This window comes from Eleutherodactylus coqui, chromosome 4, assembly GCF_035609145.1.
Source record: "Eleutherodactylus coqui strain aEleCoq1 chromosome 4, aEleCoq1.hap1, whole genome shotgun sequence".
NCBI lineage: Eukaryota > Metazoa > Chordata > Amphibia > Anura > Eleutherodactylidae > Eleutherodactylus > Eleutherodactylus coqui.
The window spans coordinates 79,956,256-79,976,761 of NC_089840.1; the positions used below are offsets into that span (position 1 = coordinate 79,956,256).

The window sequence follows — 20,506 nt, forward strand, 5'->3', positions numbered from 1 at the left end:
GGGGATCCTGCTCCATATAATGCAGATGCCGGCTATTTCTTACAGCTCCGATAAGCCCCGCTGCTCAGAGTTGTTAACCCTTTAAATGCCAACGTCAATTCGGACAGCAGCAATTAAATGCCACGACTGATGTTCGGGGGTCCTGCACTGCCCCCTGCGATAATATCTCATGTTGCCGTGTGGGTGTTATGGAAGCCGAGGGCCTTCTGAAAGGCCCTAGGGCTGTCATTGCAAATTGCCTATCAAGCCATTTTCCTGGGGTGGCTTGATAGAATGCCTGTCAGATTGCAATTTAATATAATGCTATGGCATTACATCATACTGCAGGAGCGATCAAAGCAACACAAGTTCTTGTCCCCTCTGGGACTAAAAAACAAAAAAAGGGAAAATAAGTTTGAAAAATAAGTTTTACAAATTATTAAAAAAAAATAAAAAATAAAAAGTTAACACCCCCTTTTGCTATTTTTATAATTAAATGATCCAAAATATAAAAGAAGATTACATATTTGATATTGCTGTGTCCATAAAAGTCTGATCTATCAAAGAAACATTTAACCCGTGCAATGAATAAAGATAGATAGATAGATAGATAGATAGATAGATAGATAGATAGATGAGATAGATGAGATAGATAGATAGATAGATAGATAGATAGATAGATAGATAGATAGATAGATAGATAGATAGATAGATAGATAGATAGATAGATAGATAGATAGATAGATAGATAGATAGATTTCGTTGCAGTGAGTATGCTGTAGAAACAAGATGCACACAAGGATGTCGGAATTTTGTTTTTTTTCCATTTCACTTCACTTGGAAGTTTTTCAGTAGATTATATGGTACATTATATAGCACCACTGAAAAATACAACTCATATCATAAAAAACAAGCCCTCAGACATCTACGTCGATGGATACATAAAGAAGTTATGATTTTTTAAAAGTAGGGGGGAGGAGGGGAGGGAAGGAAAAAACGAAAATGAAAAAAAAAAAAAAAGGCCTGCGTCCTTATTGATCGTTCACATAGGAATATGAAACGCTAAACGACTAGTGAATGAGAATTGTTGTATCACGTGAGATAAAGTGTTGCAGCATGTTATTAATGTTAGGTACATTTGCCATCTCTGTATTTAAGAAGGCATAATAAATTATTCTCAAAATGAACAAAACTTTTTCTTTTTTTTAATGTGTGTCAAATCTGTTATGGGAAAACCAGAAACTACTAGATTCGGACCAATTTTGAGGTTTGGGAGCTCCTGTCTGCCCTGGATCCTATTCTCTTCAATGAAGAGTGATGATCAGGGGGACTCCAGAAACTGTATTTCCACTGATTTTCTCACACCGAAAATGTTTTAGTGGCATGTTATTAATCTTTCCCTACACAGGTTCCAGTTAGTTGACCATATACATATAGCAACTTGCTCTATTCAGGATAGAAGTGACCTAAAAAAATCTAAATTATGTATAATGTGACCTATTTCTTCTACTCCACTCATCCTACAAGCAGGTCTTCAATGTAAATCATTCCTAAGGACTCTGGTTTTCTTGTAAGGAACCTACGAGTCTTATAAATCACTGTTTATAAAATGGTTCTATAATTGCCTTATACATACAGCTACATCACCAAAGTACATAGGATTTCCTCTATATGGGTTTCTGGAGGTATTCGATATCATTGATCTGCATTCTTGATCATGGAAGGAAATGGATTTAGAATCTCCTAAGGGAATGAGAATAAGGTCTTATGCAAAAGACCACATGACGGATCCACAGGGGTACATTCTATGGGCCTGTACTGGATTACATGGTGTAGATTTGCTGTGGGAGAATACAGTGCCTCACAAAAGCATCATATGGCGACTTATGATGCGAGGACTTCGTGCGCTGCCACACACAGTCCGGGCACATGGCATTGCCAAATACGTGAGCTCTAAGAGGGAAAGTTTAGATATTGTATGGATTTAAGATTTGTAGGATTCTCCTAAAGGAATAGAGGCTGTATGAAAGTGATGGAAAATTCCACACAGCACTCGAGGTTGAGAAACAATAACTAGCATGAGCTCAGGGTTATCAAAGTTTAAGTCTGTTAAAGGGACCATGACATGAAAAAATATTTTTCAGCAGATTAGAAGTATTCCTCTTTGCATTTTTAAAGACTATTTTTTGCAAGGATGAGTATTATTTGCAGCAATGTAATAATGGATAACAAGTAGCTGGGAGTTAAAGAATATTTGGTACTGGTTGAAGGAAACATGTGGGAAAGTTTACTACAACTCTACTTTAGATTTCCAGTCAATATTCTAAAGTTGCAACAATACCGCAACTTGAGAGCAACTTCAATGTATCCCTATATTAAATAAAGTTGAAAGCAACTTTGTAAAAATAATGACCAATTAATTATGGTTTCTTGAGTTGTGGTAATACCATGAGTGATTCTGTTGAGTCTTAAAGGGGTTGTCTCGCAAAAGCAAGTGGGGTTATACACTTCTGTATGGCCATATTAATGCACTTTGTAATGTACATCGTGCATTAAATATGAGCCATACAGAAGTTATACACTTACCTGCTCCGTTGCTGGCGTCCTCGTCTCCATGGATCCGTCTAATTTCGCTGTCTTCTCGCTTTTTTAGACGCACTTGCGCTGTGCGGTCTTCTCCCCTTCTGCTTGGTCCAGGCACGAGCGGCGTTCTGGCTCCGCCCCCTTCTACGCGTCATCGCGTAGCTCCACCCCGTGACGTGTGCCAATTCCAGCCAATCAGGAGGCTGGAATCGGCAATGGAACGCACAGAGCCCATGGTGCACCATGGGAGAAGACCCGCGGGGCACCATGGGAGAAAACCGCAGTGCATCCCTGGGAAAGGACCGGCGGCCATCTTAGGGAGAAGATTTTTTAAAGTCCTTATTTCGTCGGATCGGTAGGTAGCAAGCGGTTTAAAAACCGCTTTAATTTGCTATTTTATGCCGGGGGGGGGGGGGGTGACAGGGGGAATGGGGTAAGGTAAAATTTTGAGGTTTGCCGCAAGACAACCCCTTTAAGGCCCTTTTACATGCAACGATTAGCTCTCAGAATTTGCCCAAATGCCCGAAAATAAGGAATAATAATAGTTACATATAATGCAGGCATCGTGCAGTTTTCGTTTAAACAATGGATTTTAGTACACTTAAAATCCATCGTTCACACCTCTGAAAGACTGAGCAAATACATTCCATTTGAATGTACTTCGCTTTTCTTTCAATAGGCTGCAGGATGTTCTTTCAGCGACAGGTTTACACTAGCCATGAGGAGAAGAAAGGGATATGTCGGCAGCCGTTTGCACAGCTAGGAGTCTGTTTAAACACATACTGGGCTCTGCAAACAACTCATACAGGTCCTTTTAAATGCAAATAAAGATGATAAAGTGTTAATGACCATTAACACTTTATGTAAATAGATCGCTAAAACTTTCAGTCCTTTGAAACATTATTTTTGCTCAGTTTCAACCTGCATAAAAATCATTGCTGGTTCGCTCACTTCTTGTTACATCTAAACACTCCCTCCTCAGTGTTTCACATAGGCGTGTGAAGCATTAAAGGGGTTGTCCCGTGCCGAAACGTTTTTTTTTTTTCAATAGCCCCCCCGTTCGGCGCGAGACAAACCCGATGCAGGTGTTGAAAAAAAAAAACGGATAGTACTTACCCGAATCCCCGCGCTCCGGTGACTTCTGACTTACCTTGTTTAGATGGCCGGCGGGATCTTCACCCTCGGTGGACCGCAGGTCTTCTGTGCGGTCCATTGCCGATTCCAGCCTCCTGATTGGCTGGAATCGGCACACGTGACGGGGCGGAGCTCTGAGGACCGGCTCTCCAGCACGAGCAGCCCCATTCAACACGGAGAAGACCGGACTGCGCAAGCGCGTCTAATCGGGCGATTAGACGCTGAAAATTAGACGGCACCATGTAGACGAGGACGCTAGCAAAGGTACAGGTAAGTGAATAACTTCTGTATGGCTCATAATTAATGCACGATGTACATTACAAAGTGCATTAATATGGCCATACAGAAGTGTATACCCCAACTTTGTTTCGCGGGACAACCCCTTTAAGTGAGAAGTGAACAATTCTCAGCAGTGATCTGCCTGTCTAAACATTCACTCACTCGTGCGCTCGTTTAAACGAGAATTATTAGACAAGATGTGCCATGCTAATAGACACCTACCCAAAAAAGACTGAACGCTGCCATAAAGTTGAAGAGTACATCAACTAACTATTAATTTTAGGTTGTGAATATCTATACAACCACATTATTTTTTTAATTTTTCCACCCCAAAACACTTCAGTTTGTTTTTCAATAGAATTGAATAGATAACGGGACACATGGATGGTGGAAATAAATCCGAAATTATTGAACTTTGTCGGATTTTTTAGCATGATAAAAACATAGCCTTTTAAACAGGGTGTGTGTAGACTTTTCATATATAATATATATATATATATATATATATATACATACATATATATATACATATACATACATACATACATACACACACACACACACACACGCACACGCACACGCACACGTTAATTCCACAACTCTGGACATTGTAAAACAGGTGTTTAAATACTTTACATAGGGAGAACTACAGGAACAATGAACATTGACTTAAGCCCCATTTACACACACAGATGACCGCTCAAAATTCGTCAGAAACTGACAGTTTTGAGAGATCATTTTGCATTAGCTTCATTTGCATGTATTTAGAGAACAGCTGGTGGTCTGTCCTCTAAATACAATTACTTTGTTCTGCCGAAGGCTGCTGGCTGCTTACAAATGCTATCAGCGCTGCCCACGGAGAACACAGCATGCCCTGTTATCAGGGACCAAGGATTTTATGCTGACTTGAAGTTAGCGATGAACGAAAACTGCACAGTAAGTGCACAATTAGAACGCATTTACACGCAATGGCCATTGTTCAAAAGCCGTCGTTTGGATGAATTTTGAGTAATAATCGTTGCATGTAATCAGCCCTAACTAACTTACTGATTGTACACACTGATACAAAATGATAGAGGATCCTGCTCACAAGGGTTTACAATCTGCAAGGGAAGGAGACAGTAGGGTGTCCAATCTAGCCGTCTATTCTATGCAGCTCTTTTCATCTCCCCAATTAAAATTGTTCCGGTACTATCATTCTTCATTCTACACTTATTAACATAAAAATGTCCTGAGACACCCCAGTCATCCTGTCTGTACACGCTGCATCGCAGTCTTTCCTCAGGAGGTAGAACGTTGGAAAGTTTTCCTGGTATATACCTCCGACAGAAGGCTCCAATAAATGCCACTATGTAGCCATACTGTAGCATAACTTGTTCATTAGCAACAATGTTAAAAAATGGAATACTTTTAATACACATAGTCCTTCATCCGCCTCAGAAGCATCAGTGCATAGAATATAGCCCTACACAAATATTCACCTACTTATGGGAAGACGAGACGATGAGTTTGCAGCATAAAGGACTAAAGAAAGCAAAACCCAAATGTAGGATGCCATATAATAGTGACTGAGTTTTGTTACCTGTCACTCCCATTGTAGTATCTATGGACCAATTCTGCAGTCCAGCCATCTGTCACAGTGAGACAATCCTTATTCCTTTCTTTTCTCTGTCTCTCTGTGGTTTCTCTCTAAATTCCTCCTTCTTCAGCTTTAGTGTCACACACTTTCACAAATCTCAATCTGTTTCTTTTCCTGCAGGGGTTCCTCATTTTTTTGACTTTGAACCTATGGCATGGAGCAGACTTTTCTGATGTAGTATGTGTGTACATATATGTATATATACCTTGCTCCTAAGGAACATATGATGTACCCAAGATCGGCTTAGAGAGGTCATTGAATTAATTCTTTGAGTCTTTCATTTCACGGCAGGCCTTATTTCTAAGACGACTAGTAGGCTTGTGAGCTCCAGACTACTGTAAATTCTGAGTAAATGGGGAGAGGGCTAAAAGGTTTGCTTGGGAATTTTGACATTATTTTAATGGCAGGTTGTTTCAGTCACATAGATTAAACAGAGCATTTCAGGTAATAGGAGCCTAATACATATATCCTGTATGATCAATTCCCAGTATAAATGCAAAGGTTCTGTATTCACACAGGCGATTTTTCTATACGAGTTCTGCCCAATTCTGAGATGGACAGAACTCGGATGGTGAGAAGAAGAACCCATTCATTTGAATGGGTTCATTCACAGAAACAATTTTTCTCTCGAACCAATAGTCCAAACTAAACAAAAAGTCGCTGCATTTCTTATGCAATATTACGAAGCAGTTGGACTTTAACCTTATCACGTCAGCAATACAAGATGAGAACCGTGAGCCTAGTGTGACTGCTCTAGTGGCCAACGTGAAAACTAAAGAAGAAGAAAAAAAAGCTTAAAACATTTTAAAAGTTTCAAATCACCGCTATTGGGAAGGCATTTGGAATTACAGAAGAGTGATTAACAAGTTATATCCCGTTTGGTAGAGACTTGAGAGAAGAACAGATGCTTTATTCTTAGGCTGGGGTAACATGGAACAGAAATCCCGCAGAACAACCCCACCGAAAAACTTTGTTGCCTGCATTTCCGCTGTGGCCGTCTCTCCCCATAGAGAGGTCGCTGCGGAAATGAAAAAAAAAAAAAAATTGACATGCTGCATCTTTGTTTTCCACGCCGCATGTCTGTTTCTGCGTGACTTGGCCACAGCGTGTGGACGAGATTTTTTGCAAAATCTCACCCACTTTGCTGGCAAATCCCGGGATTAGGAGCTGCAGGCGGAATTGCCTATTGGACATTTCGCACGGAAATTCCGTGGCAATTCCGTCCCATGTGAACCCTATAATAACAAATTCCACAGCACAATTGTGCACATAAAGGGAAAAAAAAACCAACAACTTTTGATTATAAGAGAAAATAAAACCTCAAACAGAGGACAGCATCAGTTAGCAATACATAAATATACCAGAGGCTGTAGAGGAAAGCACCACTAATACCTCAAGTGAGCTGAGACGCTTGCTGATCTCAAGAAAGGAGGTCTCCTTTCCCCAGTCCTCCTCACTGTGGCCTTACTGCACCCCCCACAGTGAAGAGGAGTCCGAGTGAAGCACTTGTTGCGCAAGCGCATAGATGCTCCATTCATTTTCAATGCAACTGTTGGAGATACTTGAGTTCTTGCCACTTGGCTATTTCAGTCAGCACCAGTAAAATGGAGTGCCAACCATAAATGTTCACCCAGCTCTTCACTTATTCTAATGCCACTGCAGGGTGGAAAAGAGACCCCATAGTGACAGGCAAAGGGGGGACATGGGTCCCGAGACCCCCCATCAATCAGCAATTTATCCCCTTTGCTATGCAAAACTTGGGAGTCTGGTTCAACACTCTTTTTAGGCAAAAATCCCCCCCCCCCCCCAAAAAAAAACCCCACCAAAAATTTTAAAAAAATAAATAAAAAGCCAATTTAATTCCTTACTGCCGCAGCCGTTTTTGGCCTTTATAATGCTATGGTTTTGTTTTTTAGCATCCCAGTTTTGTTTTTGTTTTTTTTTATGGGGTAAGGAGAGGAGGAAGTTGTAGAAAGAACAAGCAATTCTGCAACGTTTTTTCTCTATAGTGTTCACTGTGCAAAGTGGGTAACATGTTAACGTTAACCTGCACCTCAATATAATTACAACAAAAACATATATATATTATTTTATTATTATTATTATTTTATATATACTATATACATATAAAAACTATATATATATATATATATATATATATATATATATATAAAAACAAATATATATTTTTTTTATTACTTATGCGCAGCAAAAAAGGTTTTTGTATTTATCATTAACTAAAGAATAAATAAACTGCTTGTTGCGCTGCCACATTCTAAGAGCGAACTTTTTTTTTTTTGCAGGATGAGCTGCAGTTTTCACTGGTACAATTTTAGTATATATGTAATACTTTGTGCACTTATTTACTTTTTTGTGAAGGACAAAACGGTGTCGCCGCAGTTTTTTGTTTTTCTGTCAATGGAGTCGTGTATAGTCTTGATTTCGTGGAGCTGTAGTTTTACGAGTGACTTTTTGGGGTACATATAGCTTTTTGATTGATTTTTAATTTTAGATTTTTGAAAAAGGTAGAATAAGCAAAAACAGCTATTCTAGCATTTTAAAATATTCTTTAAGCAAGCTTAATAAAAGTGATATTTGTATCATTTAGGTAGTTACAGACACAGTGCTACCAATTATGTGTGTTTTTAAAAAAACTTTTTTACATAATAACGGTAGGAAAGTTTTTTTATTTTGCTTTTTTTTTTATTTTTAAGATATTTTTTAAAATGCTTTATTTATGCGCAGTATAACATTCTGCTAGAGAGACAAAAGACCAGACTGGAGCTGTTATCTTAGGACAAGACGATAGGTTTATACCAAATTTTGTAGAGGATTTGCGGTTGTCTATGCCACGATGAACTGCTGCGGTTCTGAAGACGAAAGGATGCCCGACACTTGTCCCTTTGTGTACTCGCTGTCATGCTGCTGCACAGGAGCAAGTGTCACTGGCTCACTCAGCAGGGGGCCGGGGCGGCTGGAGGAGATTTCTCTCCTAGCTCTCCCCCGCCCCTCTCCAGTCAATCAGCAGCGTTCGTTCAGTACGGAACGGCTGCTGTTCACCCTAAACGATCATCGTTCAGGGTTTTATGCAGCTAAAAAACCTGAATGATGATCGTTAAGTGAAAACAGCAGCCATTCAGTACTGTGTTAAGGGAATGGAGAGGGGTGGGGGAGAGTGAGGAGAGAAATCTCCTCCAGCCGCCCCGACCCCTGCTGAATGAGCCAGCAATACTCGCTCCTGTGAAGCAACACGCGAGCAAGTCCACACAGGGATGAGTGTTGGGCATTGTTTGCCCGACATTCATCCCGTGCAAATGGGCCTTTAGAAACAAGTGGAAGATAAGCAGTCAATGTAAAATTTGACAGAATTGCATCAGCCAGGCTTCTGTAACTCTCTTGAAATGGAAAAGTTCCAGAGAAGGTTGGGGAAGGGAGGGGGGAGGGTCGTGTCTGGAAGGAGCTATTTCTTCCTCTCCTCGAGTACTTACACTCACACAGCCTCGTGTTCCTCATATCCTCTTTCTTTGGGTGTCATGTAATTTCTACAAAATGTGCACTTTGAATAGTTGACCAAAATAGAAATGCTGCCCATAACTTCTGCTGCGGCTTTTCTCTGCAGGCAGTGCTTTCAATACATTACTAAAATGATAACCGAAAATAGGAATAGGAGTGGAGTGTAAATATTGTCCTTATGTGACGAGACACATTTGCTGCACTGTTCACAGCTACAAATACAATCCCTACATAATAAACCCTGGTAAAATGTGTAATAATCACCCTTCTGTTGCAAGTTGGGTTATGATCATGTTTCTCTAATCACAAACTCTGTATGCTTAAAGGGATTTTCCAGGTATTTTTTATTGATGACCCATCCTCAGGATAGCTGATTGCTCCGACCCCTTGTAGTGGCCGGCACTACAAATTGCAGGCGCAGAGCGCATTACTATTAATGGGTTCTGTGCCTGCACTTACCAGCGCTAGCCACTACACAGGGGTCAAAGCTATCTGCTTCTACTCTATATGCTGTGTGTTGTCGCGTTGACAGCTGGTCAGTTGGGATTCCGTTTGACGGACCCTAGCCAATTAGCAATTGATGACCTAGCCTGAGAATAGGTCATCAATAGTATTGTCCTTGGAAAACTTCTTTAACGCCATAGGACGCAAGTTTACATCCTAGCAGGGTGGTACTTAACCAAACAGGGCGTAAATGTATGTTCTGTGGATGGCACGAGCTTAGAAGTGAGCCATTCCGATTGATAGACGGCCTCCTGCTGCAACAGCAGGGATTGATGAAAACAGCGATCCCTGCTGTTAACCCCTACATACCACAATCAACGTATTCGCGAACGGCCAACGTCCCGGTCTGTGTTGGCTGGCAATTGTGAATGTAAGTGATAAGGCAATGCAGTACAAAAGTACTGCAATGGATTAATAATAACGATCATAGCTTTTATGGTTCAAGTCCCTAACAGGGACATAAAAAAATGGGTTAAGAAAAACAAGCTCGTCATGTAAAAAAAAAGGCCCTCATTGAGTTCTGTACCCCGACAAATAAAAAAGTTGTGGGGCTTTGAATGCAATGATGTAAAAATAATAAATAATTTTTTTTTTAAAAATGGCGCACCTTAATGCATGTATTAAAGAAACACAGGCAAAATTCTCCAAAACATAGCATTATTGGATGGAATTTCAAGAGTCCACGGAATGTAGAACCTTGTTCAAGCGCTAACCCCGATGCAAATCAAATTTATCTCTCTCTCTCCAATTCATCTAAGTAATTTAAAAATTGTGTTTTTTTTTTCTCATCTCTCTCGTTCCTCTTCCCCTCCCTCCTTTTCTGCCTTTTCGCTCCTCCCATACCATCATCCTGTGCAGTCAAAGTGGTTACAAGAGAAAAAAAAATACCTTGCTTACAGTATTATCGAGCACTTAAGGCTGGGTTCACACAGGGGGGATTTCACGTGGTTTTGCTGCGTTTTTTCTGTTACGGTTTTGCCACAGAACGGCTTCTGTGGCAAAACCGCTTTAAAGCTGATTTTTGTTTTGTGTATTTTGTGCACTCTTTTGGCTCGGAAAATCCATGCTTTTTTCCGCAGCGCCTTTTACTTTTTGCAGCATATTTTAGTGCGGATTTTGCTGCGTCCATGGAAGCCTATAGACAAAAGCGCTGCTGAAAAGTATGAAGAGTTGACATGCTGCGTCTTCAAAAACTGCGCTGCAGCAGCATTTTTACACTGCCGCAGTGCAGAAAAATTCCATCCTGACTTTGCCTTGTACTGTAAATGCTGCGTTTTTTCGCAGCTGCAGATATGCAACTGCAAACCGCAGCAAAACTGGAGCAAATCCGTCTCGTGTGAACGGACTCTTGTATTTGAAAGTGAAAATATTATTGTGCAAACATGGAAAAATTTTAGAAAAAGAGTTAATAATTTTGGTATTGTTGTAATAATACCGACCCTACTGTTGATCGCATGTTGTATAGTATGTTGGGCACCGCAGGGCAATGGGGTTGGTCCACCTCCCTCTGGCCACTATCTGTTGGTGTTATTTTAAGTAGCTGGCCTGAAAGGCCTATGAGGTACAAATAGGGCAAGATGGTCACAATCACTCTGATTTGTCCTTGTTGACGTTGGGAGTGACTGGAATGGCAAGAGTGGCTGGCATGGGCTGAAGAAGCTACTGATGCAGCCTAAAGGATATTGTCCTTCCAATGAGTGATGGAGACCGCCATTTGACTGAGCCGTTGAGCACTGTATATATCCAGAGGGGGTGCAGACGAATGAGTGGGGTGGGTGAAAATCTAGAAGAAAAATAAAAACCACTACAGAGGGAGTAGGGACATGGCTGTAAAGGTATATAGCCCATCCGGCTGTTCAGAGGATGTGACAGGTCCTCATTAATGTGCAAGCATAGGTCCTCCATTTTAAATAACTGGATAACCCCTTTAACCCCTTAGTGACAAAGCCTGTTTGCGCCTTAGTGACGGAGCCAAATTTTGGAAATCTGACGTGTCGGTCAACATAGCATAGCTCCGTAAAGGCTTTACATAGCCAAGTGATTCTGACATTGTTTTTTTGCCACATGTTGTACTTCATTTTGGTTGTAAAAAGAGACCGATATAATTTGTGTATATTTATTAAAAGTACCAATATTGGAAAAATTTTGAAAAAAATTGTCATTTTTTCACATTTTCAACTGTAATATCTCAAATATGTCCAAACATACTGCACGAATTTTTGATAGGATATATATTTCCATCTGTTCACTTTATTCTGGACACACATTTGAAAAACCATTGGATAACGTCGAACACGTGACTAGGAACCGCTCACCGCGGCCCCCCCATGAAATCTCCAGGCTCTCGGCTAAGTTTTGTAGCCAGGAGCAGGGAGATTTTAAATTACCCTGACAATCCACTGCTTTTGCGCATGCGTCCGCCATTTTGACGGCGGGCGCGTGCGCAGAAGCTGGGGTAAGGTCCGCGCATAAATCCGGAGGCCTTAGGTACGTACTTTGGCAAAATCCATAAAGGAGTTTAAAAGGGGACTTGATGTCTTTCTGGAGAAGAAGGATATTACAGGATATAAATATTAGATTAAGTGTCAATCCTGGAATATAGGCAGGTAGGAACTATTAGGGGTTGATCCAGGGAACAGTCTGATTGCCACTAGGGAGTCGGGAAGGAATTTTTTCCCCAAAAGGGCTAATTGACTTCTGGCCTTGGGGTTTTTTGCCTTCCTCTGGATCAACACAGTAGGATAGACAGGCTGGACTAGATGGACAATGTCTTCATTCGGCCTTACATACTATGTTACTATGTTACTATGTTACTTTCATCCTCCCTCACAGATATGATCCGTGGGGGGAGATGAAACGTAAGCTTTTTTTTTACTTTTTAAAACTTTTTACACCTTTTTTTACTTTAAATGATCACTGTTATCCATAGGAGAACAGTGGTCATGTCCCTGGTGACATCCCTCTGCTCCTGGCTACACATGGCAGCCAGAAGCAGAGGGATTTTGAATTTCCTGGGGCTCGAGCCCCTCTGTGCACGCGCCCGATGATTCACATCGGGCGCGCATGCGAAGAGGGGTGACTTCGGGTCCCGGAAGACCAGGACCTCACAGAGGAGCCGAGGTGAGTATTTTCACCTCCCCTCATGGATCCGATCCATGAGGGGAGGTGAAACTGTCACTTTTTTAAAAACTTTTTCGCGATCGCCGCTATCCACTGGATACCTTCAGGAGACGGGAGCCAGGAGATTTTGAATTTGCCGGGGCTCCCGGCCTTTTGCGCATGCGCGTGACGTCATACGTCTGGCGCGCATGCGCAGAAGAGGGACGCCGGGTCCCGGAGGACCCTTTCACCGCGGCACACATCGGGGAAGGCAGGTGAGTACTTTCAGCTGCCCTGATGGATCCGATCCATCAGGGCAGCTGAATCTTTAACTTTAATTACTTTTTTTGAACTTTATTGCGATCGGCACTATCCAATGGATATTGCCGGGGGAGACTGCCCGTAGCCCAGGATGACAGCTTCATGCTGTCGGCTACCTGCGGGCACCGACAGCATGGAGCTGTCACGTCCTCAGCCAAGTGGGCCTTAATCCTAGGAAGATGCATGTTTCTACGTCCTCTAGGATTAAAGCCCACTTAGTGAGGACGTAGAATCACGATGGGGCCGTCACTAAGGGGTTAATGCACATACAATCAGGTCTTCAGATAGTCTATACTTAGGATAGGCTATTAGTGTTTGACTGGTAGAGGTCAAACTCTCGAAACCCCCGCCAATCAGCTGTTTGAAGGGAGCATGGGGCTCCTGCAGGCGCTAGGACCCTTCATTCTTTACACTGGTCTGTACTGCACGCTACCATACTTTTAGAAGTAGCCATGCTTGGTTTAGCAGCATTATACTCTTTAACCATTTTAGGACTGTAATTGATTCAATCAAATTTGAAACCATTTAAAAGCATGGGACAAATCTGTCCTTTAGTTCTCAAACAAGACCATGTCTGTCCATTGGCTGTCTCTGGTATTGCACTTCATTCCCATTCAAGTGAATGGAGATTAGCTACAATACCAGACACAGGCCATGGACAGACATGGTGCTTCTAATTCTGGACAAGCCCCTTTGAAGTGTTTTTCTGGGCAAAAATGATTGATGATTTATCTCAGGATAGGTCATCAATAGATAATCGCCAGGGACCCTCTGTATGGGATCCCCAACAATCACCTGGCTGTCAGTGTATCATAGGAGACAGAAGTGGAAGTGAACTAGCTGGCTTCAATCCCATTGAAAGCAGCGGAAGCGGAAGCAGCCATTACACTTCTGCACCAGTCTATGGTGTCGGAGGCGGAAGTGCCAGAAGTGTAATAGCTGGTTCAGCTCCTGTTGCTTTCAGTGGGAGTGAAGCCAGCTAGACCACTTCCCCTTCTGTCTCTTATGGTGCAAGTACGGTCCACTGCACTGACAGCCAGGCTGGGCGATCAAGTGATCACTGGGGATCAATACTCAGACAGTACCCGGCGATGTAACTATTGATGACCTATCATGATGACAGGTCATCTAGATTTTTTGGACAGAAAACCCCCTTTAATGAGGGTTCCAGTGTTAGAGTTTAAAGGGATTTTCCAATTAAAGACCTTTAGCCCCTTATCCATAGGATATATTTGGGATCAGTAGTGTGCAACTGCTGGGACCCTCAACAATCCTGATACTGGCGCACCCCAATTTCTCATGTGCATGGAGTGGGGGGGGTGCATGCATGACCACTGCTCTATTTACTTCTATGGGATTGATGTGCTTGGCATTCTCTCTCTGTCCCATAGCAGTAATCACACATGCGCCCCTCTGCTCCATTTACATGGGGCATTCATGTACTCTAGTATTGGTATCACTAAGGGTCCAAGCAGTTGTACACCCAACGATCAGACATTTATTCCCTTTCCTGTAGATAGGGAATAAATGTCTAATGGGAAAACCTATTTAATGCTAAATGTCCAAAATAACGTTCATACAACAGTACAAAAAAAGTGCTCCAGCAGTGACACCTAGCATAACGTCATTACAATGCTACATATTTCTAGTGGTTCACATGCAGTTGCCCAATTTCATATAACCAATAAAGTCAAGCTCATAGAAACAGCTGTATAAAGCTACCCGACAGTAGCGTTCAGAAATTCTTCAAGGTAATTCACATATTGCCTTGCCAAAAAATAGTGTCAATGCAGTGCGCCCTGAAAGTAGACTCGCATATAGTGAGCAGAATGGCTTTTACCCTATAATAGATACTTGGTGTCTTGAGCATATTGGTTACTTCGGGGTAAGCAGCTGTTTTCTTCTATAGACGGCAAGAAAAATGTCTGCCTTGTATCAAGTGAAGATATTAGAAGTTTAACCAAAGGCAATATTTCTTGTCTGTGATACAGCGTCTATTAGTTACCTGTGGCTGTCTTCACTTATATTGATACATTATACTGTCTTTCAAGAGGACAAATCTCATTAGGAGCCCCTTTTTGTACTGTATACCAGGCACCATACCTTGCATATAATACAAATCTAAAAGTATAGCGAATTACTGAAACTTTGAAACGCCTCAACTAAGTAACTTCCCAAAAGACTTCTCATGAAGATCATATATACACCTTTAAGGATAGGGTCAAATGGTACGTTAAAGGGTACGTGTGTTGCCTTACCCTCTCATTTGCTGCTGTATACACCCAGTTTTAGGTCTGTAAGTTATGATTTTTAGATGAGCTGAAGGTTGCAAGTTCAATCCCCGCCTGGTTTAGGTAGCCAGCTCAACTTTAACTCAGCCTTCTATTCTTCTGAGGTTAGTAAAATGAGTACCCAGTTTGCTGGGAAGGGGGTGTAATAAATAAATAACCTGAAAGCGCTGCAGAATAAGTTGGCGCTATACAAATAACAAGTCTTCCCCATTTTTCTGCTGTTCTACTGTTTAAAATCCACTTTCATGGAGGGTGTGTATAGCAAGCCTAGCATTTTGCCAGTAGTTCACTGTCCTGAATTTCCTTACCATGACTTTCTATACTGCATTGCACAGTTTGTGATTCAATCCACAAGAAGGAAGTATTTGAATGCCCTCTCCTCTGCTTTCTTAGCACGATTCAGGCATTTAGAGACATTATGGCGAAATGGTTAGCAACTCACTCTAGCATGTGCGCACACACAGAGTGTAACAGCAGGAGAGGCAGAGATTGTGGAGATAGTTATCATAGTGTCTTCAGATCTCAACAAGTAGGTACATGGAGGTCAGCATTTCTAAAATGTGCAGGCAGAAAGAAACAATACACCACAAAAGCAACATTTTGACTCTGCAATAGAGTTTTTTTTCAAAATGTCTGAAAGTGTCTAGAAACACATAGTAAATGCTCCTCTCCTGGTCAGTACTGGATGCAAAGTCCTGACCTTTAGACAAGCCTTATATTTCTATACATTGTAACAAGCTAAAGCCAGGTCTTCTCAGGTGTGTGCCACATAAGTATTCTCTAACTAAAAAAAAAACAACTGAATTTATTCTGAAAATACAATTTTTGGGGTAAATTTTTTGGTTTAAAAAAAGAAAAAAGTTTGAAATGGGTGGATCATTTTATCTAAAACAATAAGAAATAAAGAACACATTCCCAACATACCTGATATGTCCATGAAATCATCCAGGCTAGGCTGTAGCGTCGCTAGCTCTGGTTGGATCATATCTGCATTCCCAACATAATCTGTAAAAGAATTTACAACTGAATAACTAAAAACAACTACAGAGGAAAAAACAAAAAGCTGTTAAAATTTGGGACATTCACTTTAACCCTTTCCAATCCACTGTCTGACCTCTGAAGACATTATGATTTAAGGCTGTACAGCTCCAGTATTGGAAGACGCCCGTCTGGGTTCTCTTACTGTATATTGTCAGCCTCTCTGCTGTTGGAGCCTATCCAACGTATCACCTCATGCAGTACTGGCTTTAGCCAGCAGATAGCGCCATTGTATAACAGCAGAAAAAGAGTAAGCTCCCTAGGAAAACCAGGATGCAAATTGGATTGGAAAGGGTTAAGCGTGAAAAAGAATTACATTCTACAAATATTTGGGCATGACATCCTATGGGTATATTGGGGAGAAAATGAAAAGTAACAAAATGCAAAAAATCCCAAGTGATGTTTACAATGTAGAATGGCTCCTATACTATAAATTCACCAAAATACATCAAGAGACATGAAATGCACAAAGCAATACATACCAAAATCTGGATATTGATAAGAAGGGGGCAGGTTTTGAGTGGTGGTGAACAGGGTGTCAGAGATATCAGTTAAGAAATAATCCAGATCATACAGCATATCCTCCTCCTTTCCACGTCCTTCTTCCATAAGTGGGCACACAGCAAACATCTCTCCCCCTCGCCATGCAGAAGCGCCATGCTGCCAGAAAATGGGATCTCGTTATTGTTACTTTTCTACACCACGACAAATGTTATTACATCCATGATCTCCTCCCCATAATTCTATCAGATAACAGTTAAGCTGGTTTCACACCCACGTTGGGGGTTCCGGTTTCCTGCTCCGTTCAGGGATCCACGGCTCGGACGGCTTTTATTGACTTCAATGGAAGCCGCTTGTGCGGGATCCGCAGCAAAATGGAGCATGCTGAGTTTTCTTTTCCAGACTATGCTTGAATGCATTTGCGCACAGCCTATGTATGCCTATGGGCGGCTTGATTTGCGAATGTTCTGCATGGGTTACCAGCGTGGATTCCGCAAATCAGATCCGCCCGTAGACATGAGGCCTAAGTCTGACCATTGTCTATGTGTATAGCACCCCTCACTCTCCACCTCGCCATACCGTACACATCTCCAGCCCCTTTACCTTCTGTATCACCCCATTACTTGTAGTATGTAAGCTCATTGGAGCAGGACCCTCACCCCTACTGTCTCCACCAATTGATTACTACACGTAACAATGTTTTTCTTGTATCTTTGTTTTTTGTCTCGGTTTTCCCCTGTTACTTTATGTATACATTATTAACCCGTTAAAGACAAGAAGTTTCTCAAGTTTTTCTTCTCAGTTTTTTTATCCCCACTACTTTTCTGTCGACATGGCTGCATGAGGGCTTGTTATTTGCAGGATGAATTGTATTTTAGTTCTATTTAATGCTCCACATAATATATTGAAAAAGGTTTAAAAATTTCTAGAGCAACTCATCACCTAAATTTGGTCTATAAATACATACAATATACTGTTACTTATGCACTGTAGTATGGAACCAGGAGTTACCTTTATCTTCTTCCCAAGTGTTTCCTATGCGAAAATATTGGGCAATAGGTTTCTCCCGCGCTATATACTAATGAGCTCTGGACCGTCCGATGGATGTTCCACCTCTACCAGTGGTCCAGCTCTTTTCCAGCCATTTATTTCCCCCTTTCTTGCTGAGTGACGCCTACAGCATAACTATAGGGGATGCAGTTGCACCCTGGCCCAGGAGCCTTAGGGGGCCCATAAGGCCTCTCATCTCCATATAGTGAGCCCAGGACTATTAATAAAGCAAGTTACGCCTCTGACCTTCAGCTCTTCACGCTGGAGATGTCATGCGTTCGACCTTGCATACGCCTGTGCGGCACTGTGTGTTCAGGCATATGCGCTGCGACTCATTTCCAGGCGGACTGCGTGACATCATTGGGCGCACGGTTCCTTATTACAGCGTATACACAACCATGTATTGTGTTTATAGACCAAATTTAAGTGACAGACTTCCTTTAAGTGGGGCGTAATAGGGCGAAAAACCCACAAACGTGCCACTGCAGTAAAAATAACACTTTAACTTTATTCTATGGTTGTCTGGAGTGACGTCTATTGGGCATAACTGAACCAAACTTGGTAATCGTACTATTCAGGGCATGCAGAAGCAATCCATCCAGAGAGTTAAAAGAATTTCTGCAAATCTGTCAAATGCAAAAGAGGCCCAATGACACCGAGTGCACTTAGAAGGATGGTGGCGGAATTCAAAGAAACAGGAAGTGTGGGAGTCCCACCCGGAAGAGGACAGAAACCAATCCCTCATCCACAAACAGAAGACGTTGCTGCAGCTGTTGAGAGGTCTATGGAGAATATGCAAGGGACAAGCAGTGCATGTACTTTTCAAGATAGACATCAACAGTGCTGAAATATTTTTTCACATGGATCACTTCCACATGTCCTGGATAGTATTATTACAAGGCTTGGTTCAGTTACATCCTCTATACATCTCTGAGTAGGCATACTTAATTATGATCGCCCTGTATATGTGGAAGCTTTCCATTGAAAGGAATGCATTTTATGACTACCATGTATGAGAATATCATCAATAGTCCTTGTAAAATTAACTTCTATTCATTTCAATACTAAAAAGGAACTGAGTGGCTATTCCCTTATAATGCTGCTGGTCCCCCCCCCCCCCCCCCCCACATCTGCTAAACAGCCCTTTAAATATCTATACTCAAAATTCTTTGATTTGTTACGGATGATGACAACCTTTTGTTCTTCAAACAACGTTCCATGCTGTTGAAGCTTGCGGAGCTGTAAAAGTAAAGTTACAGCAAATTAGTTCAGTACAAAAATTAAATTAAATCACACCTTATATATTATATGTTCATATAAATTCACAGTATTGTCAGGCTTTTCAAACAATGCTATTTTTTGTTTTCACAAAAAAAAAATAAAAAAATACCTGACCTCACGTCTAAAATGCCAAAGACCAAGTTGACATAATTTTTTTGTGCGTCATTACTGGAAAAATATAGTAAATAAATGGATATAAACTTTACAACTATCTGCTTATTCATTATTAACGTTTCTAAAAAAGAACTTTGAACCTTATATCACCTCTAGGACTTTGGAGTGCCACCTAGTGGTCACAGAACATAAGTGTATGTTCTCACACATGAAAAGCACAATTTATGGGGCAGCATGCTGGCTCAGTGGTTAGCACTGTTGTCATGTAGTTCTGAATTCAGATCTGATCAAGGACAACATCTGCAAGGAGTTTTTATGCCATTTTATGTTGATCTCCTCCTGGTGTTCCAGTTTCCAGCCACACTCCAAAGGCATCTAGATAAGTCAACGAGCATCCTATGAAATTCAGCCAAGTCAATGCATTTGAGATAAACTTGAAAATTAGACGGCAGGCCATACTGGGGATAGGAACTGAGAGGGTTCTGTTCAGGTTTTCTGTATCTTTACTCTATTTTTGGAGGAGAAAAAATAAAATAAAACCGAAAAAAACGATCCGTGTTTTTCTCAATTGAGTTCAATGGGGCTTCAAAAAAAAAAATGGAAAGCAGAAGGAAGGCTTCAATTTGCCTCCGTTTGGTTTAGGGTTTTTTTGGACGGGAGAAGAGCGCAGTCAGCAGCGTTATTTTTTGTTTGCTTTTCCTTTTTTTTTTTTAAACAGATCTTTTTTTCCAGTTTATTTCAGTTTCTGTTTTCCAAAAAGCAAAGAGTCGAAAACCCCCAAACCAGCTCTGTCTAATGTGTTAGTGCTATATAAGAGCTACAGGAAATAAAGTCACTTTCAAAGGAATATCATTTGTAGTTCTTTTATGCGCCACCTAGTGGTCAAATAACATTGCTGTGTAGTGTTATCCTTTCAAATGAACAAATTCATTTACCGTAAGAAATATTTTAGTAGAAATATAAGCCATCTATAATCGTATAATCAGTGAAAGGACGGACAATGATAAAAAGCGTAATCTCTAAAGAAACAGCACATGATACACAGTAAAATGTAACTTGTGAACATGCGGGCTGATGTGTGGTCATCATGTTATAGAGCAAAGGGAGCAGAGATTTACATCTGGAAGCTGAATTCTGGGTTTTGTTTTTACAGCGGTACAAAAAGGAAAAGATAACTTTT

The 20,506-nt window shown here is 41.2% G+C and overlaps 1 protein-coding gene across 1 annotated transcript in view; it reads right to left on the reverse strand.

Moving 5' to 3' along the window:
* MLXIPL (MLX interacting protein like) overlaps nucleotides 1–20,506 on the reverse strand; it is a 66,869-nt gene that overhangs the window by 20,505 nt on the left and 25,858 nt on the right. Inside the window, exons 5-7 of the mRNA XM_066599728.1 lie at nucleotides 19,126–19,170; nucleotides 16,863–17,040; nucleotides 16,267–16,347 (exon numbers count right to left, since the gene is read on the reverse strand). Coding sequence (XP_066455825.1) covers nucleotides 16,267–16,347; nucleotides 16,863–17,040; nucleotides 19,126–19,170 — 304 coding nt within the window. The remainder of the gene's footprint in view (nucleotides 1–16,266; nucleotides 16,348–16,862; nucleotides 17,041–19,125; nucleotides 19,171–20,506) is intronic.